The 27,286-nt window shown below is 45.6% G+C and overlaps 1 protein-coding gene across 9 annotated transcripts in view; it reads left to right on the top strand.

The window, feature by feature from the left end:
* Window positions 1-27,286, top strand: part of CADM1 (cell adhesion molecule 1) — a 317,340-nt gene that overhangs the window by 230,664 nt on the left and 59,390 nt on the right. For all 9 annotated transcript variants that reach the window (XM_036919816.2, XM_036919815.2, XM_036919814.2 and 6 more), the window contains 2 exons: window positions 25,356-25,502; window positions 27,012-27,164. In XM_036919816.2, the coding sequence (XP_036775711.1) occupies window positions 25,356-25,502; window positions 27,012-27,164 (300 nt within the window). The remainder of the gene's footprint in view (window positions 1-25,355; window positions 25,503-27,011; window positions 27,165-27,286) is intronic.

Genomic DNA, 27,286 nt, shown 5'->3' with positions numbered 1-27,286 from the left:
CACAATGGAATGCATTCTCTTCTTAAGTGGCATTTCATTCGCAAGCCAGGGACTGTAAATTTGAACGGAATATGTGAGTAAATATCCCTCAAGGAGCTAGCATCCTGGCTGGCCTCAGCTGAGGCTGCACGGCTGCAGGTGAAGTTCTTGGCTTCTGGAAAAGGCTCAGCACCTGAAATGCATTAGCTTCCAAACAGGGGCGTGGTATAGTAGCCAGCCGAAGAAGCAAAGTTAATCTGAGCTGTCATTACAGAGAATCACCTACGAATCAAGTAATATTTTGGCTATAGCACCTACATTCACCCTCAAGCACTTAAACTTCAATCCATCGGAACTTGGGTTTGACCTTTTGTTTGGGCGCATTGCCTCTGCACGGCAGCTTGGTGTATATGCAGCTTTTAATGTAGCATCTTTGCATGTGGGACAAAGACAGTGACGGTGTTTTAAGGTCTTCACAAGATGGCCTTTGTGCATAACTGTTAAACTAAAAGGACTGTCGATCCACCGATACGGAACCAGCAAAAAACTTAAAGAACAGAGAAAACCCATACTCACAGACTAACTTGTGTTCTGATTTATTCACCACATCATGGTTAAAACAATTTCCTACAGTTTTGTGTGTTTTTAATATGATTTTGACATTGAATTTTCACCTAATGCAAAGGCAGATTTCAGAAACTTTTTAAACATTTCTATATTCAGGTAGGTAAGGGGCAATCCCTTTTTTATTAAGATACAGAATGTATGTTTATCAAAATTCATCTCAGATTCCATTTAGAAATATAGATATCTTGGGTTTGAAAGAGCTCACTAAACTACAAAAGAAAGACGGATATTACTGACAGAACAAAGTTATGAATGATGAAAGAGCCCAGAAAATGTTTATACTCACGTGGCTATAAATTAGCTACTAGTTGAAGGAGTGTCAACCCTTGGTTCACACAAAGCCTTCTGCTGGTAAATACAGAGGACGACACACAGAGTATGTGCTGGCTTCACGGGAGGTATTGGTTCGGCTCATGGCCAGTCCTGTGTGGCTGGTGGCATGTGCATCTGCCCCCTGCAGTGGGTGTTCTGTGACAGAATGCAGATGTAAGAGTCAAGGTGACTGGCTGTTTTCCCCCTCCCAGAGATGATGAGCAGGAGGCCATGGGCAGAGTGAGTAGCACGGCAAGCCCTGTGCAGAGATCCCGGCTGAGAACTTGAAAAATGCAGAGGTGTGAGTGCTAGCTGTGGTTTGAAGATGTTAGTTTTGCCGCTGTGAACGCATCTGTCAAAGCTGCTTGGAAGAACAGTGGTCTGGTATTAAGGCCGCTGAAGGGTGGTGCCCGGCTCACTGGGACACCCGGCGCACTCCAGGCCCTCGGCCAGCCCTGCGGGCCCATGCCCCGCACACTGATTGATGCTGATGGGCAGAGGCTGTCATCTACCTGCATATCTCACCTTCTACCATGGTGCTTCTCTAACTTCAGGAGCCCAAGGTCACCTGGAAGTCAGTTGAAACGGATCGCTGGGCCCTGACCCTACAGTTACCGACCCAGCTGGTCTGTGGGGGGCCCTGAGAATCTGCATTTTGGTTTTCCTCATGATGCGACACTGTGGCCCAGGGACCACCGTGTGAGGACTGCTGTCCAGCCAGCTGTTATATGCTGACCAGGAACCACCTGAAAGCATAGGCTTGGCCTGCACACCAAGAGACCGCTCAGTGAATGTGTAACGGCGTGCTTTAAAATAAAACATTAACAGCATGTCCTTTCTAGGGCTCCCCAGTGTGAGTCATGCTCTCTATTGGCCCATGAACTGCTGGGCCCAAACACGTCTGGTAAGACGGACGCTGTGTTGCAGCAGGCGCGTCTGTGCTGTGACACAGGCAGGCGTGTTCAGTGGTGGAGGGCAGCATCTTTTCTGCAGTTCTACCAGGGGTGAGTGCTGGGGCATGAAGGATGTAAGAAATGCACACAGAAAGCGTTTTCCTTGTGGAGAGAGACCGGGCTCCGTGTCTGCGTGAGGAGTGGTGGAAATGCGGGCTTCGGAAAACAGCAGCAGGAGCGCCGCAGCCCGGGTGCCCTGATTCGGCCCGGCCCGGCCCGGCCTGGCCCACGCGTGCAGCACCAAAGGCCCAGGACGAGGAAGAGCAGGCACTGTCCTGGGCACTGTAGGAGCGGCCCTGGACAAGACAGTGCAGGTTCTGTCCCCACGGAGGTGGCACTTTTTGTGTTGTTCTCCCAGCACAGAGGAAATGTTGGTGTTGGTACTGAAGTCCTCAGAACAGGAAGATGTTGGGGTGGGTTCCTCAGTGTTAAACGTTGGCAGAACATCTTTGTCCAGGTATGAGCGTAGGCAGGAGGGCTCAAGGAGGTGGAGGGTGGGAGGACGCCTAGCATACTTTGTTTCGTGTGCAAGTGCAGTCTAATGAATGCCTTAGATTCGCCTTCATGCTGAATGACTTTTTGTTAATGACATGATGGTTTGCACGTGTGCATTGCCTTCCAAAGAGGTGGAGAGAGAACCATTTACTTGTCCCCGTGGTGTGCCTGTTTGGCAACTGACAGTCCCACTTCCAGTCTGTCTTTGTGTTTAGGTGTGGGAATGAGGATGGTAAGAGACGTCGTCATCGTTACATAATAGCCGATGTTTACTGGCCCCTTAACGTCAGCCGTGAGCACATGCGTCTCATTTAATCCTCACATCAGCCTTCTGCACCTGTTGTTAATATTTCCACTTTTGTAGCTGAAAAATCAGAGGTTAAGTGACACTCAGGGTCACAGGGCTCATACACATGGAAACAGGATTTGAGCCTAGGTCCGCCTGACTCCGCAGTCATCACCACAGATAGGCCCCTACAGGATTTCATTGTGTTCATGGAAAAACTAGGTATCTGATACCTGCATTTTGCACAGAATGTATTCCTGTGGTCTCGAGATATGGAACATCTGTCCTTGCTCACTAGAAGATGACAGAGATGGAAATGACTATTTTAGAGCTGAATGTTCCATCTATTAGGCCCTAGAAGCAAGCCATTTTTGAATGTTTGTTTTTCCTAATTGTGTGGGTTAAGTAAAGTGATTGGACAAACAGTCCTCTCCTGCCTGCTAATCTGCTATAAATCAACCTTCAGATGTGAATAAAACAAGTCAACACTGACAAAGGAAGTTCCATTTGCATTTTAAACTCTCAATTCATCAGGGTCTCCTCCTTTAGATCTTCTATGAGAGTGTCCTTGGTCCTAAAGTAGCTGGAGGATAAAACTCAGATAAAAGAGCCATTGTCTCCGAAGAACATTAATAAAAAGTGAGTGTTGATCCTGTTGAGTAGTAGTCAGCCTTCGGGTGGGGGGCGGCAGCAGCCTGCAGGGAGCATCGAGTCTGTTGGAGTCGGGCTGCCTCCTCTCCCTCCGCTGGTCGGTGCCCTCCCACCCGGCTGCCCCGTGAGTGTCAACTGTGGCCCTGGGATTAGAAAGGATGGACGTAGAGGGCAGATTCCCTGATCTTTTGCTATTTTTGTTCATGTTATGAAACAATGTGCTATTCCTCTCTACATCATTTTCTAAAATCTGTTTCTAAAATGTTCATGTGGCTCATTTTGTGTTCTGTCCTCTCACTGATGACTGTTTCCATAAGGTTCTGATAACTTAGTTTCAGGTCCACCTGCTTCTGTGATGCTGGATGCACCAGAAAGAGCTCCCAGTGGCCAAAGGTGGGACAGTTTGAATGATAACACTTGTTAACACTAGTACTGGGTTAAAAGTCAAAGAATGATATAAACGTCCACTGGGGTCCGTACTAACATAAGTGAATGACCAAGTAAATAAGCAGGAGAAAAGGAAAAGCTCTTCTATGCAGAGTAACTTCAGTTAAAGGGGTGAGAGAAATAAGTTTCCCCTTGGACACCGTAGGAATACCCGCTGCAGGCAAGATCCGCTGGTGAAAGCTAAACGGAATCAAAAGTTGGAGAAAACAGGAGAGTTACATAGCCTCAAATGGTAACCCCCAAATACTGCCTATTTCTGCTGTTTTGGCATCTCCCTGTGGTCACACATCCTTTGATACTTCTTCCTCTAGGGGGTGGAGTTTAATTGGGCATTAGTGAAGCTGCTTCTTGTGACTGGAAAGGGGAAAGTAGTACTTTTCCAGAGAAGCCTGGTGTCCGGCACCTTAACCACGTGACAAGGTGACCGCCACCAGTAGAAGGCGCTGACATCACACACACCCCGACAGGAGGCGAGAAGGACCGGCACCTCTGTGCTGCTCTGCCCCCGCGTCGTATCTCCATGCCATCACGGAAAGACACCACACAGACCTAAATGCGGGACAGTGTGCAAAACAGCTGACCAGGACTCTTGAAACTGTCAAGCTGATGGTATCGAGCGATGTCAATGTCTCAGTTCTGACAATTTTGTCACGATTAACATGTTACCATTAGAGGAAGTCCAGTGAGAGGTTTGTGAGATCTCTCTGTCCTGTTTCTGCAACTTTTCTGTAAATCTTAAAACTTTACAAAATGTTCAAAAGAAAAGACATTTCAAGGGCATGGGAAAGCTTACGGTAAAGAAATTATAAAATGAATCCTCTTTTATTCACTCACTCATTCATTCATCCATTAGATACTTGTCGCTGCACCCATACAGATTGCTGAGGCTGTCGGTGGGAGACGGTCAGCACCATTTGTTCTTCATACACAGTGGTGTAGCGCCTGTGCAAGGAAGGAGCTGCTCGTCACTCGCTTCTGTTGGTGTCTCAGCTTGGTGGGGCGCACGGCGGTTTAAACAGATGTTGAAATAGGACAAGTGGGGCGTTGATGGCAGCACAGAGGAGGGGCCCTTAACCCAGTTGTGAGACCATATTGTTTCATCCTTTGTGATATGAGTCAGTGTGTTTGATTGTTCATTTAAACTGTGTTCAATGTTTTCTGTAAGAATGACGTACTTAGGACTTAGACTTCCAAGCTGATTCCGTCCTACATTCTGAATGCCTTAAAAGTAAGAATAGTGTTGCAAATGGTTTTGTGTGTCTCAGATGCTAAGGGATGCTACTTTTTGTATGGGGTCAAAGCGTCCTCAGATTCTGTTGGGTTAGAATCATTTTGAATTACACTAAGTTACGTTTATTTTGAGTTGTATTTAGCGACAAAATTTATGTGAAACTATATAGATGCTGCTGTGATTTTTTTTTTTAAGTGGTAAAAATATATTGGAGTTCATGAAATTTTTGATGCTAAAATCATGTTCTCAAAATATGCTGAAATCAGAACAGATATTTATGAAAAAGGATTTTCAATGCAGCATTTGTTAGAATTGTAAAACTTAGAAGCAATCTAAAGTCATGAGCAGGATCCCACAGGAGTGTTGTGCACTTACATGGTGCACTGCAGTATAGTAACGGGGAATTGTGTACACACACAATCCCTCGCCGCAGATGGGAAGGAAAATATTAGTATTAATGGTCTCAGCGTTGTGGGATTTTCTTGTTTATACTTTTCCATGTTACTTTTATTCCATGAGTATGTGTGATTTTTATAATTAGAAAGAAAGTTAAATTTTTGGAAAAGGTATATGTAGATTGCAGAAAGTGGAGGTAGAGAAGCCGCAGGGCTCTTCATGAAGTGGTTGAGTAACAGAAGCCGTCAGTACAGTGAGAGGCCTCCCAGAGCCCAGGAGAGCTGACCAAGGTCTTGTGAGGCGTAAGGAATAGCGTCATACGAGCTTCATTTTTGCACCCCTCTCGGTTTGCTCGTAAGTAATGCCTTTGGTGGTTTTGTGCAGGGAACGCCCGTCGTGTCCCTAACACGTGTACCTCATGACAGCCCACCTCATGCTTCCTCTCCGGAACCCTAAGTCTCAGGCGCTGAAAGTACTTGGACTGTGTAGCAAGTGGATGAATTCTACATTGCAAATTCCTAAAAGGTACCAAAGTGCCATTAAAGCATTTGGAAACTGTTTTCTCACAGTTGATTACAAGATGCTAAGCAGGTGCAGCCCCTCATCCGCCAGCGTCGGTCATTCTCATAGGGCCGTCTGAGTGATTGACAGCAACCGTGGCCATCTTGATTATGAAAATGTAGGTCTAACCCAGGCCACGTAGGCCATCAGGCATAAAAGCAGAGGCCCGCCGACCACATTGGGAGCTTCCTGATACAGTGTACTTAGTTCATAAACCAGGGACAGGGGCAGTCCTTGGAGTGCTGAGCCCTGTCCACTGGGCACTTCCTGTGTGCAGAGGTCGTTAGAGGCTGTTCTGAGACCAAGCCGGGAGGGCAGTTCCAGCACATTCAAGCCAGGAGCTGAAGGAGAGCTGCCGTCCTCAAGGTGGCTCGGATGATGGGGAGGCCAGGGGGCTGACGGGGTGCAGAGCCTGAGACGGGGCTGAGCCGCCGGGAGGCTGGGAGCAGGTGAGACGGGGACAGGCAGAGACCCCGTGGGCAGGAGTGGGCGGGGCAGCGCCTGGAGGAGCGCAGGGTGTCCCCGATGGCAGCCTTTCTACTGGTGATCATTCGAGGAGCATCCTTCAGCTCCACCTAAGTCGCACTTAGGCCTCCAACAGGCAGGCCGGAGCCCTAGGCCTGCTGTGTTTTGTAGACAAGGCAACTCTTCCCTTGCGGGGAAAAATCAAGTTAGGAAGTTGACTTGCATGTTCTTGGGGAAAAAACACTTCCTAGGGAAACTACCATTTGGTTTTCTTAATGTGCAGGGCCACGAGCATCTAAAAAGTAAAGAAGACTATGCTTTTAGTCTTCATTTTCCCCCAGAATAGGATTCTCACCATTGAAATATGGATGGAGAAAACAAAACGTGCAAGCGAGCCGCCATATTTCCTCAGCTTCATTCAGCCTCGTCTCCGAAGAGCTCCAGTATCTTACTGATCTTGGTGACATGTTATGATAAAAGTAGACTTCCAGCCTCCTGGCCTCAGCCCCCAGCGTCCATGGGAAGGGTCGCCAGCGACGGTCTGGACTCTAGGCCGCGTTCTGAGCACCATGTGTGTGTGTCCCAGCTCCTAAGCAGAGCGGAGGTCCAGAGGCGGCTCTGCCATGGGCAGGGGGACAGAGGGGCGGGCACGGGCGTCCGGCGCTCGCTCTCTGACCTGCTCACGGGCCTTGTGTTGAGCCTTGTTCACCCTGCTTTTCTTGTGGTTTGTGACAGATAAGAACTGTATTGATTCCTCACATCTGCTGGCAGTGACCTTTGAAAGGGCAGGCCATGCATCACCACAGAATTTTATCTATCAATATCGGAGTAATAGACAGACAAGGGTGACATCTTCATCACAATACTGCTGGCAGATCATAAATCAGCCGGTACGGTACTAGTAACAGGCAGTAGAAAGGGAATACGGGTTGACATCCGGAAAAAGTCAAGGGGACATGTAGATGGAAAGGACAAGATTTGGCCAAGAGAAAAGCCTTTAACGGGAAGGGTCAGCCTCACAAAGACCCGGAGAAGTGAAGTATCTCGCCCAAATTTATACAGCAAGTAAATGGTGGAGCCCCTCTCTGGGCCTCAGTTCCCTCTTCTGTAAATCAGACACGGTAAGGGTTCAGTAAGACGACGCGCGCCGGCTCTCACCGTCTCATCCTTGGATCAGCAGAGTCAGCGTCACCGGGAATTCACTGGAAACGCAAGCCCCTGGGCCCTACCCCAGACCTGCCAAGGGGGAACCCCAGGGCGGGGCCACCAGCAAACAAGCCCTGCGAGCGATTCTGATGCGCGTCGCGAAGAACTGAGAACCGCCGCTCTGTGCGCACAGCCAGCACACGCCTGGCACAGCGCTGGGGTTCACAGGGCAGCCTTCAGTTGGTGTTCTGATTGCTGTTCATTAGTCCTGCCTTCTGTGCTAATAATTTTTCCTGCTTACAGACTGCAGTCCTCATACTTATTTTGTCGTTGGTGAATTAGTGGTAAAATGGAACATTTTTCGATGGAGGAACTTCTGTGACATGCAGGCAGTGTCATAGAACCGGATGTGTAATTCCTACACTCCTGTGACTTAGAAGGCCAGAAGATTCCAGGATTCTAAAGGTTAACGTTCCGATGTGTGCTTAGGACACGTCAGGAGCTTCCAGCCTGGACAGTGAATAGTGCTACAATTTAATAACATAAATGGAGTCTGTCTGGGTCTGTGAAGAAATGGCCTTCCTTAGGGTCCAGAATATATACTCCCTTCTGCAGTCACAGTATTTTTAATCATTTCATGTTTTTATTATATCCCAAGTACAAGGTGCTACAAAGAGTCCCTGGTGCTGGCAGTCACTCAGAAATTGACAAATCTAAAACATGAATAGAACAGCAAGTAGCCCATTAGGGGTTTTCTTTTTCCTTTTTCTTTATTTAAAAAAACTTTTAAAAAAATAGAAACTACTTACAACGTTGAGAGGGTTGATTTTGGCATCTTACACATGAAAAGTAGTAGTAATAATGTTCCCCGGTTGTTGGTCTTTTCTCTGCAGAAATTATGGCTGTGCACAATGGTGGGGGTTTAACTGTGTTTCCGTGAAGTACGTAATTCACAGTCCGAATGTGACAGGCACGACTGCCCATAAACCTAACGACTTCTTTAAGAGACCGAAATTCAGAACATTATTCTCTCTGAAAGTGCACTCTAGTAACCCAGCAGAAAGCCATTGGGGGAAATGCCTGCGTTGCAGTAAAGGCGCCTGCACGCGCTGGTGGTAAAAATGCTGGAAGCTTTCACACCAGAACAAGGTTCTGAGAGGGACCGAGCGTCAGGCAATCGCACTGGCTGTATGTTAGGGCACAGGGAGAACAAACCCAAACGTGGCAGTGACCACGGGGCTGTTCCACTCTCTTCCTCCCACCAAAAAAATGGGTAAAAGTTTATGCTGAAACATAATCAGGGGTTGAAGCTTTAGCTGTACAGGGTCTATACGGGTGGACAGGGCCTCCCCGGCTGAGGCTCGTCCTCTTAGGTGGGACCTTCGCTCCCCGGCTTTCAAGGAAAGCGTTGTTCCTCCCTTGAGCCACTGCCGAGGATGCCGTGAACCTGCATCCCAACGGCTCTGCATGTTCCCTCGAGCACCAAGAACAAGGCTCGAGGTCCAGGCTGATCCCTGGATTCATTAAGAGGCCGTGAAAAGTGCGCCCGTTGTTTCCCTTTTCTTCCCCTGAGCTTCCGCAAGGCTCTCTCTGTGCCCGCTGCTTTCTGCCTCTGGCGTAAGGCTCTTAGTATTTCTTTTAAACTGCTGTTGATGGCGTTACCTATCTTTTTGCAGCAAATTTTATCTAGTAGACCCAGAGTGAAAGGCCTGCTCTAATGGGTAGTATGAGCTGTTATTTTGTCCTCCCTTCAGATCGTGCAGCTCAATTTCATCCCTTTCATCACAAACCTCAGCAGCCTTTTTGCAGTTTTCATTTTGGATCACTTGCCTTATGTCGCTGTTTGTTGTTTTGCCTTCACTGGCCCAACATGCTGGAGCACAAAACAAAGTAACAGTTAAAGCAAAGAAGCAGAACTTAACCAGGCCACAGCGCATACCCCGCAGATGTGCCGAGGGAGCCTGCGCTGCCCAGGAGGCGTTCCTGCAGCTGGACGCAGAACGAGCCTTTGCTTGCTGCTCTGGGAAAGGGTTTTCCATTTGCATAATGGTGGTTCTGTGAAACTTGAGGAGAAATGTTAGATTGACTTTATCAATGATCTGTATCCATTTATCTTCATCCAAACTTGAGTTTTTAAAAATCTGTTTTTAACTAAGGAGAGTTGCTGAAGCCACGTTTCTCCCTGGAGAGGGACCCCGCTTGATGGTGGGGACTCATGATCTTCACCCCGACTCACTGATCCCCCAGTTCCCTTGGAACAGGTTCTGAAGGAACACACCTCTTTCTGGAATCTTCCTTGGTTAAGCCATTTGTCTCATGTTTATGTTCAATTAGAATTACTGTGCTCAAGGCCAGAGGACCTCAGACTGTAAAATGCATGTAAATGTGAGCCCCTTGTTAAAAGTCAGATTCTCTGACTCAGTAGGTCAGGTGTGACTTTGAGGGTCTGCATTTTTAATGTCCCAGGGATTTTCAAAACTGCAGGTGGACCACACTAAATAGCTAGGCTCTAGTGGGTGTGGGTGTTGGGGGACACCCGTGTTTCCTAACGGTGTTTTTGGTACAAGTGAGTGCTACGGAAATCCCCTTCTCGGTCATAAACAACAGACATGGTCAGGGTACATGTGCCATTTGCCTTTCGACTCCTTTGAAAAGTCAGCTTTTTGCTGGTCTCTCCTTAGAAGGCCGCTCAACTTTAACTGGCATTTGGGAGGTGGCTAAGGAACCTCAGGGTCCCCTTATGGAATTGAAAGCCTGCAGAGCGACAGCGCTCACACGCCTCACCTGGGAGTGTTCTGGGCCCCTCCCAGCCCGAGCTCTGCTTCCCCTCCCCCATGGATCCCTTACCTGGCCCTCACCAGCTGGCAGAGGTCCCTTCACTGATCTTCCCGGCTCCAGCCTCTTCCCTCCCTCCCGTCTTCCCTCCCACGCACGCCGCATAGATGTTATCTTGGAGAACACAGGTATGATCATATCACTCCCTGGATTAAAATCACTTACTGGCTCCCTATTAATTACAAGATAAAGTGCAAATTCCCTAGCCTGGCATACAATGTCCTTCAATATCTGGACCTAATGACCTTCCTAGAAAGTCTCCCTCCCTGTGTCTGCTCAGAGCACACTAACCTCTTCCCTTTGATCTAAACATGCCGACTCTTCTTTCAGATCTCTCCTGCTCACTCTCCAGGGTGCGTACCCCAGCCTGGCTGCATTGTTCCTGCCTCCTCCGGGTTCCCACGGCACCCTAGTGTTAAGTCCCGTTAAGTCCCGTCATGTCCCGTGGCCCTCATGTGCACAGGTCAATCTCCTTCAACATCAGGAACTCCTTGAAGCAGGGAGGTTTTCTCCACCAAGCAGTACAGGCACAATAGTAGGGCCTATTTCTTCTCAAGAGCCTGAGAACATGTCTGAGCCATGGAAAAGAAAATTATTGGCTTCAGAATAAAATAGGCAATTGGAATTAATAATTGCAAAAGCAAAATTATAAAAATCTTTTGCAATTTTTAATTCAAGATGATATTTAATGTAGGATGGGGTACAGCTTAATATGTTCTGGTATTAATACACTTGTCATCTCCAGAAGGGAGAGTGCCCAGGGCCTGGGATGCCTTAAAGCAGCCCCTCATTTGGTCATTCCATGCAGGGCACTCACCGAGCACTGGCTGTGTAAGCTGGCGCTGTATTATGCTTTGGCAATGCAAAGATGGGGCAGACGGTATGATTGTTCAAGGAACTAAAATGATTATAACCATACTAAGTATTTTGGAGTGTACACGATCTATGTGCAAGCCTCCTGCAGTTCAAATACACCAATTATCCCATTAGGGTCTCTAAATAACCTAGTATTTTTTATACCCATTTTACATGTGAGAGACCTGAGGCCTAGCAAGAGTAACACTTCCAAGGTCTAGCTGGTAACTGACAGTGCTAGTTTGAACCCAGATCGAACCCAGAAGGAAATCAGAAGGAGGAAACAACCCTATAAATGAGTGCTCCTAGAAGCATCAGCGTGGTGAGGGCTGGGACTAAGTGAGCCAGAAGTCTGGAGACCCCGGGAGGCCCCAGAGCTTCAGAGAGAAACCAGTGACTGAGCTGGATTCTTACAGGACGGGTAGGAATCACTCCTTTGCCACTTTTCCTGCTTTTAGAAATAGATTAGAAATAGATGGGTTTGCAAGAATTAGGAGAAGTGCAAGTTGCAGCGCTCCAAAATCTTGCGACTACAGACTATCTACTGTTAAAAGAACATATGGGATGTAAACAGTTCCCAGGAATGTGTTGTTTTAACTTGTCTGATTTTTCTCAAACTATTCAAATTCAGTTAGACAATATCCATCATATCATTGATAAATTTTCACAAATGCCTAGGGTACCTAACTGGTTTTCTTGGTTTCACTGGAGATGGCTGGTAATTGTAGGTCTGCTTTGGTTATGTAGCTGTATTCCTATTATGTTAATGTGTCTGTGCAATTTAATAAGTAGTTTAAAACCTATACATGCTGAAGTTACTCTACAAGAAGATATGTCAAAGAAATAATCAATCTTCCCATGTTTTCTTCTGCCTGCTACTTCTATAGCTTTTCTTCTTCCTTCCTAATTACAACCCTTAAGTAGAATTCGTGCCTCATATAGAAATTACCGAGTATCATAATTCTTCCAAGTGGTAAAGATACCTCAAGACAAATGCTGGGCATAGAAGCCACAGGGCATAAATCTGCAAAGAAGTAAAAAGCCAACCTTTTCAAACAATATTGCCTCTCTCTCACTTACCAACTTTACATTTCCCTGTATGGCCCCAGAAGATGACTGGTTAGCCAGAGACGGGTAAGATTCCTCAAGGGAGGAACAACCTAAGACAGGCACAGTCGCAGGGGGGCCATCAGGTGAGAAATTGGGGATCAACAGAGGTGAGGCTTAGAACCTCACCCCCCCGTTCTGAGAGAAATCTTCTGCATACGTGGATGTTTTATTGCCCTTGTCTAGCTTGGATTAACACATAGTCTGCAGGCACACACCTGATCATCTACATTTGCTCTCTTACAACACTAAACTAAGTTTTCTACCTTTATCTTACATCTACCTACCACTTCAGCATTTTATTAAAAATAACAATAGTAATAATAATAATAATAATAATAATAATAATAATAATAATAATAATGGAGAAATGTGGGATTCACATATAAATCAAGTATAAAAATCAAACGATTTTTGACCTGATTGTTTATAGTTCATGATGCGTGATCAAAACCGAAAGTTTCTGTGATGACTGCCCTTGCACTGTTCACCATGTAAGAACTTATTCACTATGTAAGAACTTGTTCACCATGTAAGAACTTGTTCGTTATGCTTCAGAAGATTGGAGACTGTTGAGAATTAGGCTTGGGGTTGATTAATGATTGTGCATTGAGTTCCCTATACAGAATTTTATTGTTGTTAACAACAATTTGATCAATAAATATGAGAGATCCCCTCTCAAAAAAAAAAAATAGATGGGTTTGATCAAATAATATAAGAAACTAATGTCAGTCACCAATTTCTTTATTGATTTGCTCCCTCCGTTCAAAGGTCTATTTTTACCTAAGAGGGTCTGTTAGTGTCAAAGCATAATTGTCAAACTGAGCTAGATATTATTAAGAACTAAATTTTTGTGCACTTGTCTTTCTTAAAGAGTCATGAAGGGGGGAAAGCACACACCGTTGTGCCACAGAAGCACACCACTTAGTGAAGGTTAGGTTCCTAGAGACGTCAGACATCCCGGACACACCCAGGAGCTCATTAGCTAGTAAGCAGGGAGGGCCTCGACATCTGTAGCTTTCTCAAAGCTCTTGCACATAATAAGAAAGGAAGGAATTACTGTGAGAAGTGACAGCCAGCATTGGAGAGAAGCAGCAAAAGACACACACCAGGCCGACAGGCTGAGACTGTTTAGGGAAGGGCCACGTGTTCCCATATATCTCATTAACTCATGGGAGCCTCCCTGTGCACAGGACAAAGAAAGTGGGGAGCAGGCAGCTTGGCAGACCCGTTTTGGCTGCACGTGCCCTTTGGCATTCCAGGGAAGCTTCGGCTGCACGGCCATCTCGTGCTCAGCCAGGATGCCAGCTGGTGCTGGGTTACTGACCTGACACTGGTGACCCTTCACATCCTTAAAATACGGAGATGGTTCTCTCAGCTGGTTATGGCCTTATATTTAAAAGAGGGAAACCAGGAAATACATCATATTTTAATGCTGTAGATACACCAAATTTCAAATGTCCAGGCCTGAGCTTACATCTACTATTCACCTTATACTTTACATACGATGATTTTAGTTTGCAATCTAACATAAGTGGTAAAGATGTTTTAATTTACTCTGTGCTTCTCAGTTACCCTTAGAATGAAAAGAATAATAGCTAATACTTGATTGAAAAAAAATGCCAACAGATTAAAGATCATAGGAAGGTGCTGGTAATATAGACAGAGGCTGCCTGTAGGCAGTGATGATACTAATGAGGAAGTTGGAGGAGGAAGAAAAGCTTATACCCTTTATTTAGTATTTTTGGAGCTAAAAAGAATACTGTTATGCACATTTCCTCACTTGATTGTCCTAATAAGTCTGGAGGAGAGATGCCGTTTACCCTTTTAAAAATATAAACGGGTTCAGAGCTTCTCCCTGTTTCACTGCCAGAAGCTGATATCTGCAGCACAGATTCCTGTTTTCCAAGTCTGGTGCTCTTATTTCTCCTTTGGTGCCTTTATGTGCCAGAAAAATAAGGCACAAATAATGTCCTCATGACATATCTCTAATTTCAATGATGACTAATCAACCCACACTCAAATGATGCTAATCAAGTTATTTTTATAATGGTACCAGTTTGGATGGTTACAGGCATATCCAACTGACATGGGTTTTGCATCGCAGACTAGGCGGTCACGGATAGAATGTTGGATCTCCTTCGGCCACTCTCCATACGTAATCCCTTCATCATACTCTGGCTTAAAAAGAGCTTTCTAACTTGAATGTTTCTTCCAGACTCAGGTAGGACCAGCAGCTCAAAACCCAGAGGTTAAAAAACTACCACATGCTTTATGAGATGGATGATGGAGGGAATAACTCACCAGTAAGGGCCTTAGTCACAGAACCCGACTTTCCAGCTGAGAAATTGTCATTTCATATAATAGTCCAAAGATCCTCGGCTTCCTGGGAGGGTTTGTGAGTAAGTTGAGTGTTGCAACATTATTCAGCATGGTGATTATCATGGATTTACAGCTGTTTCTTGAGCAAACCGTATTATACATACTCGGAACACTCTCTAGAGTAAGAATATGAAGGCTGTGTCCCCTCCCATTCCACTGTTTCTGTTTCTGTAGTAATGTCAGTTGAAGCTGACATTCACTCTGAGTCCCTATCTGATGTGTTCCAACTGATATCCTTACTTGCTTGTCCTGTCAGCGCTAAGCTTTAAATTTGGAAGGTTTTCAGTGGCTCTTGTTGGCAGGAAAAGGGAACGAAGAGATGGAGAGAGAGACTGCTGTTACAGCCAAATTTCAGTCACACAGATTGTCAATACTAATGAATGCCCTTGAAGCAGATACTGTAAGTGCCTGAAGTTGGAGTTGAGCTGTCTTTTGAGTCCAGGTCATTGGGCAGAACAGAATCTTCTCTAAATATTTGAGACCCAGTATTTAGACTCTGGTTACACAGCTAATTCTATCAGGGTCACATATTGGAACATGCTTACTGCTGATAGGCTTCAAATTCCCTTATATGCTGAAGAGTATTGGGTTAGTTCCACGCCTGAGTCATATAAATGAGACACTGGGGGCTCATGCATGAGCTCCCCTCCATTCTCCACCCATGAGGAAACCTCAGTAATACAGTGGAATGGTTAATGGCATGCTATCTAGAGTTAGATAGTCTCAGATACTCGTTCTACCCACTTATGTAACGTTTCTAAATCTCAGTTTCCTTGTCTGTGTAATGGAGATGATGATAACATACTGAACCAAATAGGGTTGTTGTGAGGATTAAGCGAGATTACATAAAAAAAAAAAGAAAGCATAGTGCCTGGCACTTGGAAAACATTTAAAATATGTAGTAGTTATTTTTATCATGCAGAGGATTAAAATAATACCCCCTCCAGAAATAGTGCAAATTTTCTTGATATTAGAAAAAGTTAAAACAATAATAAACACTTCAGAAAAGAAATCCTTTGTTTCTCTTGCATCCAGACATGGGGAAAGCAGCGGCTGCCCTTCCCCTCCCTGTGGGGAGCAATTATTGTTACACGTTACAGCCTGTGATTTTAAATCTTTCACACTAATTGTTAGTCTTTTCACACCCTGGAGGCAAATGTGGAGGGAAAAAAGTCAGCTTTTAGTGAGAGGAAGCAAAAAGTGGCCCAAATTTGATCATGGTACTGCTTATCAAGGGGAAAGTGATATTAAATTGGGTGCTTAAAAGCAGAGTGTAAAAACTAAGCAAAGTACACTTGCCATCTCCTTTGAGACGGGGTTGGGTTCTGAGGAAAGTCAGAGAATTTCCCAGAGGGGCAGCTGCCTGGTGCCAGCAGGTAGTGCCAGCAAATCTGCATCGCTAACAGGCTGCCGACTTCGGGCAGCTGGGAAGTATCAGTTAAGCAGAAGTGACCACAGTCGAGTTGGCTATTTTCGTAGCTTTGAAATCCTACATTTTTCTTTTCATTTGATTAGGAAAAGGCAGCATTATTTTCGTACAGAGTGAGCGCTCACCAGAGGCCATGGCAGTGTACGTAAGAAATGGTTTGGCTAGTAAGACCTCTTCCGCAATGAGAGGTGTCCCACTTCCATTAAGTCTTTACAGGAATGATAGAATATGTATATCTTCCTTTTGGGCTTTCAAATAGTTCAATAGGTATTTTGAGTTTTAATCATGTAAACCTTTGCTTTAGTTATGAATGGCTTGTGATTTGGGAAATGTAGGTAACTATACGAATTAAAATTGTCAACTCCCTTTATCCCTTAGCTTAGCTAACCTGGGACTCATCACCACCACCACCCCACCAGAAGGTGTGTGTGTGTGTCTCTGTTTTGCCAGCTCCCAGCTTCTATCTACACAGTTCATCACTTTTAGGATGTGGTTTCTTCCCCAGTAGTCCATGCTCAGGAGAACAGAATCGTGGACAACCAATTCTCATTCTGAAAAGTAGCACTTCATACATCCCGGGAATATCCCATTATCAGTTCATTAGTGGAGTGGTTGTGCAGAAGATCAACAGTTGGCCTTCAGCCCTTTTGTCTAAAGGAAGTAGTACGCTTTGAAATGCTGGAGCACCACTGAGCTTTGAACTGCTCCTGAAGCAACTTGGTCTAAGGCTGTTCTTTATTCTCCTTTTGCTATAAACGAGCGTCGCAGAATCGGGTGCGTCGAGAAGACATCACAGTTAGTCTGTAAGAAGCCACTGTCTTCAGATTGTTCTCCAAAGTCTAAGTGGCAGTGGTTACTTTTTAATTAATATTTTTTAAGAGCCCCTTTTCTGCCAGGAGCCTGGAAGCAGAACGAGCAGAGGCTTAGCATGACTCTCCCGCATGGTGATTCCAGCGCCACCTCACAGGCAAATAAACCGGTGCCTTTTCTGCTCTGGGGACTGTATTTTTCCTCCCCTCTCTTGATTCTCATAAAACCTGTCCACTGGAGGGAGTTTTTCTTCGGGATTAGGCAGTCTTCTCTCCAGAAGAGATGCTATCTTTTTGACGGATGAAAAGGCCGTGAAACCTGTCCAACTATGAAAAGGACCGAGAGGAAGAAAAACATCTGTGATTTCACCTTTCAGAGTGAAGAGCAAAATCTCTCAGTATTTACTATTATCTTTTATGGTTTATTTCTACATTCCTGTTTCGTTTATTGCCCTTTGCCTCCTTCATAAGTGAATTTTAATGGAAAAGCTGATTCACGTCTTCCCATTCAGTGGGTGGGCATCACTCCTGAGAACCAGTCTGCAGGAGGGGTTCTCCTCTGCACCTCGGGGTGAAGTCTGCTCAGACCTTCAGCCCTGTAACTGCTCAGCCCCTTCAGCGTCATAGGCTCTGAATAAGCAGTCCTGTCGAGCTCAGTGCCTTCCAGAAGGAAGGTGGCTAATGTGATGATTAAAATTGAAATAGCACAGGTAGGTACATACGCCGACTTTGGTCTGTTGTCACAGTGTTCCTTGGAAAGAGTTTTCACACATTCAGTCAGTGTTCCCTTTCACAGAAGAGATCCTCATCCTATATGTAAATACCAGTTGGCCTGTGCTTGACCTCAGTTCTTCAGCCTTAGTGCTTATTAGACTTAATGCTTATAAGACTTGGGTCACCTTTGGTTTGGCGTGACATAAGGGGCCATTCTCTAGGGAGAGAAAAGCAGAAACGGTTCATCTTGCAAATGAAAAGGTGCAGCAACATTAAAGGATTTCATGGGGACAAGAGAAACTACGTAATTCTTTACAATAACTTTTGTCCTATTCTAAAGCATGACTACTTTCCAGTTTGTAAGTTGATCAGAATTAATAAAAACCTGCTCACTAGGTAAAGTTTGTTGGCCTTTGATCCATCAAAAACCAGTCTTGGGAACTGTGAGGGCAAAATCTGGCTGGGCTGTTTCATAGCTACCCCTTCCAAAGGAGCCCCAGAATCTACGGGACATCAGAAGACATGAGATTGGACCTTGTGGTCCACATACAAGATGGACCTGTGGAAGTTGGTGTGGCTGATACTCAGTTCAATCCTGAGCGGAACGTGTGTGGCGAGCCACCACCATAAGCATCAATATTCTTGGTTCTTCCCCTTCCTGTGCATTTTGGAGTTAAAGGTGGAATTCCATCTTTAACCCTCTTGTGGTTGTGTGAACAGTGATTAATGAACTAGACGTGATTCCCTGCAGACCTTTCAAAGGGTGGATGAAGGATGGAATTTCAGCCTTTTTTTTTTAACCAGGCCTTTCACTTAATACAGCTTTTAAAATTAATGTCCTTTTTTGAATGCCAAGAAAACAAAGGGAATTTCTCAGAAGTGTGTGCAGCTTGACACAATAGGCCTTAATTGGTGTCAAGGAGATGTTAGGACGAATGGGAAAATGCCTGCATAGCTGATAAGACTGAAAAGTGGAGCCTCGTTATGAGCTGTCATCTCAACGTGTATTTAAACTATAGCAAAACTGAAACATATTTGCCATATAGATCATAATGACTCCAAAGGAGCCATTATACTCTATTATGTAATTACGTAATCAAAGCATGCATAGTAATCAGCTTTTGGAATTCAATGCTAATCAAACATACCTATAGTATGTGTTTAAGCTAAAATAGAGAACGTTAATTTGCCATTAGTCAACCAAACAAGAATGTGTATACAGAATATTCATGAATAGCTTAATGTTGTGTCAGATGATACTTTTTGTTTTGTATTCAGGGGAAATCAACAATTTTAATTGAAGAAAAAGCCAGCACAGGGAGATTACTCTTCAACTTGCCGTTCAAAAATTTGCCTCACCTTTTACTGATTATAAAAGGAGATTAGATTAAACGTAGTATTTTTCCCTTTCATAGGCTCCAGTGACACACAGTAATTACATCACAAGAGATTCTTGGGAGGTGCTGACCATCTCCATGCTATAGGTTACAGTGTTATGAATACTACATATAAAACAAAGTTTTAAAAAATAAATAAGTAAACCTTGAGCATATGTGGCTTTTGTAGTTAGCAACAAATCAATAAAGGTTATATAGAAATAGCCAAGAATAGAAATACCTTCATGATGCATTAGGAGACGTAGCCTCCACCCCAGGCCAGGCCCGTGCCTGCAGTGGGGTCTTGGTGTGTCTCCCCCACGGGCCTCGGGGGCCTCATCTGTGTAACAGCGGTGATCTCAAGGGTCATCTCAGATCTGTTGACCTTTGATTCCTTACGGGTCTGAAAAAAAGGTGACACAAATGGAACATTTTGCTCAGTGGCACGTAACTTGTCCACTCACTTATTTGTTGAGTTGGTTTAATTTATTTCAACTCTGAGTTTCAAAGCTGTATGGCTCACAGTCCTAATTATTTTGGCCATTGAGTAGACAAGCCTTGGAGCAGACAGTCAACATAGTCCACTTACTGTTCGAAATGGCAAAATGTGGGTGAGGCTCAACCAGGTGAGGAGAAACTTTGCAAACAGATTGAATGCTTTTGATTTGAAATAAATACTCAGATGTTCACAAAGGTGAAGTATTGCCTGTCTTTGAAATAAAGAATTGTATTTATGTTGAAGAGATCGCACCCTTAACCTTAATCCATGGTTGATGGACCATCTCTTTGGACCCTGGTTCTCACTGTCTCTGGTCTGCACAGTGAATGACTAAAAATGTTACTGTGATATTTAAATGGGACTGAATTCTTTCATCAAAAGCTTTCGTGGCTTGAACTTCAAATAATTTATTTTCAAATTACTTTTACTATAATTCTTAATTCAAATAGGTTTCTGATTTGATATAAAAGGCTGTAAATGCAAGGAACAGTTTAATGAATTGAAAGATAGGATTGAGTCTTTTAAAGGAAATGTACAAAATATGCTGACAATAATTGCTTAGATAGAAATCAAATCTTAATGGCCTTGCTAATGATTTGTCGTGAACACTGTGTTTACGTTGACTTGGGGGAACATACGCAGTTAGCAAGATTTTTCCCTCTGGGTTTCAGGAGAATCCCATGTTGTGCCGGCCCTCAGCAGTGGTGGCCGGCAGTGCAGTGCCTGTACTGCTGGTGGCTTTGCTCGGGGTGGGGCTGCAGGCGGTTCCTTCACGTCAACTAACATGGTTGTAAAGACAGGGTGGAACAAATGAGAATGGGTGAAAAGCCACGTGAAGCTCTAAAACCGAGGACTCACATGCCAATAGGAAATAAGGGTTTCAGAACCATGCAAGTCTTTGACTCTCTGGAAAGTCTAAACTTAGGGACCTCTGGAAGGAAAGAATTAATAATCCTGAACCTTTAATTAGTGTGAATTTTCAAGAACTATGTGGCTTTTTGAAGTTAAGGACCACATGGATCATTGGCAGTGATTTTTTTCTTTTTTTTTGACCATCTGTAATTTTGGTCTGACTTTTGCCTGTTCAGACAACCTGACTGTGCTGACTTAAGGTTAGGTTTAGTCTTCCATAGAGCCAAGGGGGAATACAAAGGTTTCCCTAGTATGATTTTGCTACTGAAGCAGTAGGTCAGGGGACTTCATTTGCTCTTTCTCTGGGCAAACTGTCTTCCCAGTCGAGAGTCACGGGCGCTCCTCAGTGTCAGTGAGAGTTTTCGTAGTTACCATAGTATGAACCGAATTCTGTTCTGTGACTTGCCCTTTTATGATGGACTTGCTGGAGACTCCCCCAGTGCAGACGAAGTGCTCTATTCACTGACAGCCAGGCAGCAGGGGCGTGAGCCGGGGGGCTGGCAAGTGCCCACCGTGCTCGGGTGACAGAGGCACCCTCCGGGGCAGGGTGCCGGTGGCCCAAGGGAGGAAGCCGCCGTGAACAAGGTGTTTTACATGCAAGACAGTCCCTCCCTCATCTGGAAGTGTGTGATTGTGTTCTGGGTAAATTATGGGAAAAAAAAAAACAGAAGTTGCTCATAGGGAAATAACCCTCTTTAAAAACAAGTAAATTTTCCAAGGCAGAACCAGTAGAACCTTGGCACCCAATCCTGATGTTGGCTTGCCGGAAAGTACAGACTGTAGGGCTGAAGGGGCTGACAGAACTGGGTTCAAACACCAGCTCAGCCACTTAGCTGGATTACCTTGGGCGACTTACTTAAAGGTCTCTGGGTCTCAGGCAGTTAATCTTTAAAGCGGGGGCCCTGAAAATCCCAGGAGCAGGAGGAGGGGGGGCATGTGGCACAGTGCCCTGAGCCCCGGGGAGCGCCTGCTCCCTGCTCTGCTTCCCCGTGCCCACCCAGCCTCTTGCCAGCATTCGCCCCATCTCCCCCTGCAGGAGGCCGTCCTGGTGGCCGAGAGGATTCCAGCCCATGCTGGCGCCTTGTGTAATGGCATTTGGATGGAGTTTGTGACAGTGAGGTTTCAGGAAAGACGGTAGGAGAGAAGCAATTGAAGACTGAGTCATAGGGAATATCCCACTCCAGCCCCAGCGCATCTGCTGAGATGGCCTTTACCGATCATCAAAGTAAACTTTATCTTCTAAAGATAATGCGTCTTCTCTCGCCGGGACTCAGTGTCCCAGCAGCTTCTGGCTCGCTTGTGGAAAACCTGCTTGTGAGTGACCGGAGCTTTATTTTTAGAAATTGAGGGGCAAATAGGGATGGTATAGGGAATCCAGTTGCTGATATAAATTAAATCCAGTTTGGCTCTGTCTGCAAAGGCGCACCCAGATGCACCAATTAGCAGTCAGAAATGTCTATACATGTGTGATGTTGTTCCACCCTTAAAATAAATTACCTTGCTGTTAACAGCCTTATTTAACAGCTACAGTATATTGTACCTACTTGATTTCTTTTGCCCAGAACATGTGCTATTTCTGCCTTGACAGTGTATCTGCTAATTAAGTTATAGAAAATTGGAAAGGTTTTTTAAAATGGATTATTTAAGAAAGGCACCAAAGTTGCCTGTTTGTATCCTGCTACACATCAAATTGTGTTTTCTAACGACCTAATTGTCGTGATGTCTATTTCAAGGGGAAATTTATCAAGTCAAGGTGCACCCTTCTGTTGGGAAGAAATATTTGAGGATGTGCGCAGAAATTATTTTTACATAGAGGCCTCTGGCAGTTAAGACTACTGACATACATACCATATTTTCATCACTGTCGTTCTCTTCCTTCGCCTCAAATAAATAGCTCATTATTACTCCATGGGAGCCGTCTTAGCGGTGTGTTGAGTATGGGGCTCTGTTTGATGTGACTGCTGTCCAGCTGACCCATGGGATTTATTGGTGATTTTTATAGAGTGACATCCTTGGGCCACCACCATCAAAGGCACTTTGATATCATCCAGCCAAATGTTTCATTATCACTTACAATTTTTTAGCATTAGTAGTGTAACCATGTCAACATGGTTAGGAAAAGTCATTTTCTGAGACTCTGGATTTTATTTTGGCTTTAGCAGTTTCAAAAAAATAATACAATAATGGTGAGGAAAGCACCGTGGATCTGCGGAGTACATTATGTGCCGAGCCCAGCCAGGGCCCAAACGGGCAGATGACAAAAATTTAACCTGAGTGATTTATTCCATAATGATGTGTTAAAGTGACCTGGTCTTAGATTACTTACTTACAAGTAATAATTAAGACAGTTTAGACCTTTTAAGAAACAGAACCCATGTGATACTGTTTTATTTATACCTTAGTTGTTTGAAACACAAAATCACGGCCCGCCCCTTTCTGATCCCATCTCCCCTGTAAATGTTTTATAACCATAATATGAACAGAGGTGCTACTCAGAATATACTAGGATTCCAAGTAAAGACTAAAATTAATGTGTATAGTTGTTTGCACAGAAACGATTCTGTTAGCGCATAATTGAATTGCAACTGGTGTTAAGTCCCAGGAACTAAAGCTGACAGCCGGGATCCGTGAGGCCTGGCTTTATGCTGACGGGATTAAGGCCTAGCGCTGGAAGCCTCTCCAGGTGTTCTGTGTATCAATCAAAGATTCTCACTTGTGTTGCCAACAACAGAAGCCCCCCCTCCCCCCCACACCTCCACACTCAGTAGACCCTGTTCAGTATCCTAGTCTCCTCAAGGCAGGTCCCATGACTTGAGACAGTTACAGCTGGAGTCATGCAGTTTAATCTGTACTAGATTTGGGCTCCCCTGAGGAAAGCAGTGTTGTCCTTTCTGTACACACTTCGGCCAGGGCCAGCTAAACCACCCTGGAAAGGTTGTTTGATTGGCAGGACTTCCCCTTTCCTTCTTCTTCTCTCAAACCAGGGAATGAACTGCTCCCTCCAGCCCGATTCTGAGTTCTGTGTCTGTCACACTAACCCACTGGGGGGAAAAGCCAGCATCCCTTCATCTTTTCTGATCACTCTTCCTCTTTGTTACTCCGTAACCCTGGTCAGCCCCCGAAGCAAGGGGACGTTTCCCTGTCCACTCACCCTGTGGGCCTGCGTTCTCACATCCGGGTAACTCCCTGGATCAGAGACCTCAAGGTTAGATTCCATTTGGATTTGCTCTTCGAGCATGAAGAATTTTTGTTTATCTGTGTCTCTAATAAGTTTTCCCATGTCACTCTAGTTTGTTTCTTCTTTTCTAATCCTCTACCTGAGGCTGGTCTGTTTCTAGGTGGATTGGGCACAAAGCCATCTTAGACACCCCTTCTCACACTTACCCTGTGTCCTGCCAAGAAATGATCCTTCAGCAGAAGTACGATAGCAGGTGGGGATCCTCCATGTACTCTAATTGCATCTCTATTTATGCTGTCTCATTTTTATTTTTTAGAATACTATTTATCTTTGACCTTTACTTCTTAATGTGGCAAAGTGTTTTTTAGGGAGTGAATAAGCCACTCTGAGTTGATAAATAATTAATTACATAGAGAGCTCCTTGGGAGTAGGGGCAGTGAGCCTTCATTCTTACATCCACACCACTCCCAGCACATATCGTTGCCTAATTGATGTTTGGATTTGACGTCTAGAGAAATGATGATGATGAATAGTGGCTACTACCATGTACTCAGTTTTAGGGGAAGCTGGACACCGTGCTAACTAATCCTCCCAACAGCTCTGTGAGATGGCCTTTAATTACTGGCCCCGTGTTGCAGGTGCAAAACTGGCTCAAGGGCTTTAATTCTCCTGAGATCACACAGCTGAGAAGCATCTCCCCCTTCCCCTCCCTGACCGGCCGTCACACCTACGGCCTGTTTGCGTGTCCGGTTCTGTGAGTGAGGACTCAGTTTCAGGTCTCCCCACACTGCAGCTTCCCCACGGCCGGGACGCGTCCTACATTTCAGCATCCTCTGATGTGCCAGGCTCAGAACTGGCCACTCAACAATTGCTTCACCTTTTGCATTTGAATCAGACTCTCCCCTCCCACCTGTGCTGTGGGTTATCTAGGACATTTATGAGGGGTCCTGGCTGGTGTCACTAATCTTGAAAGCAACAAACCAGAGCAGGTCTGGATAGAAGCAGAGCCTTCAGTCAGATCTGAACGCCTTGGCTTGGGACATGTTCTGAAGAGGTCTTCTAGATGGCGGGAGGTGGGTGGTCCTCAGAGGGGGCATTCAGGGCCAGGGCTGCTGGGGCTCCGGGTGAGCTCTGCAGGGGTGCACTGCTGAGAGCAGAGCCGCAAGTGGAGCGGTATGTCACCCTAGGGTTTTACTGCAATTTCAGAGTCACAGGCAGCCCTCACACCCACACAATAAAAAAACAAACTGCCCGTGCATCGGGAATGTCAGCACCGGCCCACGGGACCAGATGGCTCACTCAGCCCTCCCTCCTACTTCTGAGAAGCGGCCCCTCGAGTTTCCTGGGAGGTGACCAGACCATCCAGCTCGAGGGCACGGAGCTGAGGGCGAGGGTGCCGACTCACCTGCCCCATGGGCGAGCGCCACGGCCCCTCGCTGAAGCGGCACCCCGGCCTTGCCGCACCCTCAGCACTGCTCGACTGGCACGGAACAGCGGAGGCCGGATGCTGGCCTCGCAGTGTGTAGGAGTGTGCGGGCTCCAGGCCCAGCTCTCCCTGCCCCGAGGTCTGCCTGTGGCCCAGGGGAAAGGCAGGCACCGTACCAGCTGGGCTGCTGGTGTCAGTTCTCGGATACACTTCTTGCTTCTCTCCTGAATGGACCCCATTAACCAAATTTTAATTGAGGGAAACTTTTTTCCCCTTTCTTTAAGGTGATGGACAGAATCTGTTCACAAAGGACGTGACAGTGATCGAAGGAGAAGTGGCGACCATCAGCTGCCAAGTCAACAAGAGCGACGACTCTGTGATCCAGCTGCTGAACCCCAACAGGCAGACCATTTACTTCAGGGACTTCAGGCGTGAGTTTCCGTCTCTGTGGTGTTAGATGGTGACTCTTTTCCTTCATGTTGTCTCTATAAAGAGATTGCCAAGGCCTCCTTTTTTTTTATTTTTAAATTTAATGTTAGATGCTTAAAGTTTAGTCAGTTCTTCAAAGGGAAGAAGAGACGTGCAATCATAATCTTTCTACTTAATAGAAACCGTGAATGGTCCCTTTTAAGAGTAAAGCTGTCTTACTTTGCAATAGGAATTGATTGTAGTAATTCAATGGGAATTGCAATTGAGTACCAAATACTTAGCTGACACAAACAACTCAAATAGGGGAAGGCAAGGAAAATGGAGTATTCTGACGGTAATCTGTTTGGTTGGAAGATTGAGGTTTCCGAGGCGATCTGTGCCTATCAAGACAAACCAAATCTGTCTCTGTAGCCTCCGGTAGATGGGAGTGTCCATGTGCCAAATGTAATCTCACAAAAAGTTAATAATTGAAACTTCCATAGAAACAGTTTAAACAGGTGTCAGGGCTTGACAGGAGCAAAAGTCAGGTCTTTGGAAAATTGCTATTCGAGAACACTCGGTGCCTGAACAGAGCAGGTGTCAAGCGTGGCCTTTGCCTTCCGCTTGTCCCCTTTCCCTCCGACACCTGAGAACCCATGGCCTGTGGGGGGAGCTGGCAAGTCTAGAGAGCCCTGCAGAGGATGAAGGAGGTAAAGGAGAGAAGCCAGCTTCTCGCTCTTACAGTGGACTTCTGGCATTCTGTGCAACTGTAGCCCTTGCCAAAATTGATATAAGGACTTCAGAAGTGAATATTTAAAATAAATGAAAAGCCCACATGCATTACTTTTGTGGTGATGGGTTTCTTACTTGATGCCTGATCCGTTTTATACTGTGAGGCTCCGGCAGCAGTCAGAAGACCGCAGGGCAGAAAAGCACAGCCTCTGTGGGTCCTCGGCCATGGGCACTGGGCGGCTCCGCTGCAGTCACATCGAATACGAAGAGGCATCCAAGTTAAGTTGGATCGTTTTGTTGTAAAGTTTTCAAAACGATTTTTATTTTGCTTTTGGAATTATTAATAATGATTTTTTGGTGTTCTCTCATCATTTGGGACTGCTATTTTTTTTAAAAAACATCAGATTTTTAGAGACAATTTGAAAGCCTATACATCGAGCCCAACAAAGACTCGTGGTCTGCTCTTTCCTTCTCCTTTATTTTACCTAACCCCAGCAGCAAATCCAAAACAGTTTATGAGGAGGTAGTGAGACCTGATAGCAGCAGGGGGGGTGTCCTTGCACACGCACGCACACACGCCCCCATGCAAGGGCGTCCTGTTGGACAGGGTTATTTGTCTACGTGCCGTCATTGCAGAAGCCCCGAAGTAGGAACTGAAGAGGTACAAAGAAGTACCCCACGGGTGCAGGAAGGCCTCTATCAGTCTGTCTGCTCTGCAGCCGCTCCTGGTCCCAATTGCTCCTGGCCTGGGTGGTCCACCATCTTCCTCACAGTCACTGATGTGGTGTTTTGTTCCACAGCTTTGAAGGACAGCAGGTTTCAGTTGCTGAATTTCTCCAGCAGCGAACTCAAAGTGTCGTTGACAAACGTGTCCATTTCTGATGAAGGAAGATACTTTTGCCAGCTCTACACTGACCCCCCGCAGGAAAGCTACACCACCATCACCGTGCTGGGTAAGGAGCCTGGGGGCCTGTCCTGTGAAGTGGGGGGCAGGGGCTCTTACGCAGATGGCTTCCGGCGGTGAGGAAAAGGTTAATGGCAGATTTTGCCGTTCAGATTTGGTTTAGGAAGACTT

Source organism: Manis pentadactyla, chromosome 13 (genome assembly GCF_030020395.1).
Source record: "Manis pentadactyla isolate mManPen7 chromosome 13, mManPen7.hap1, whole genome shotgun sequence".
NCBI lineage: Eukaryota > Metazoa > Chordata > Mammalia > Pholidota > Manidae > Manis > Manis pentadactyla.
Note: the sequence above shows the minus strand (reverse complement) of the source record. Positions and strands in the feature narration are given on the sequence as shown.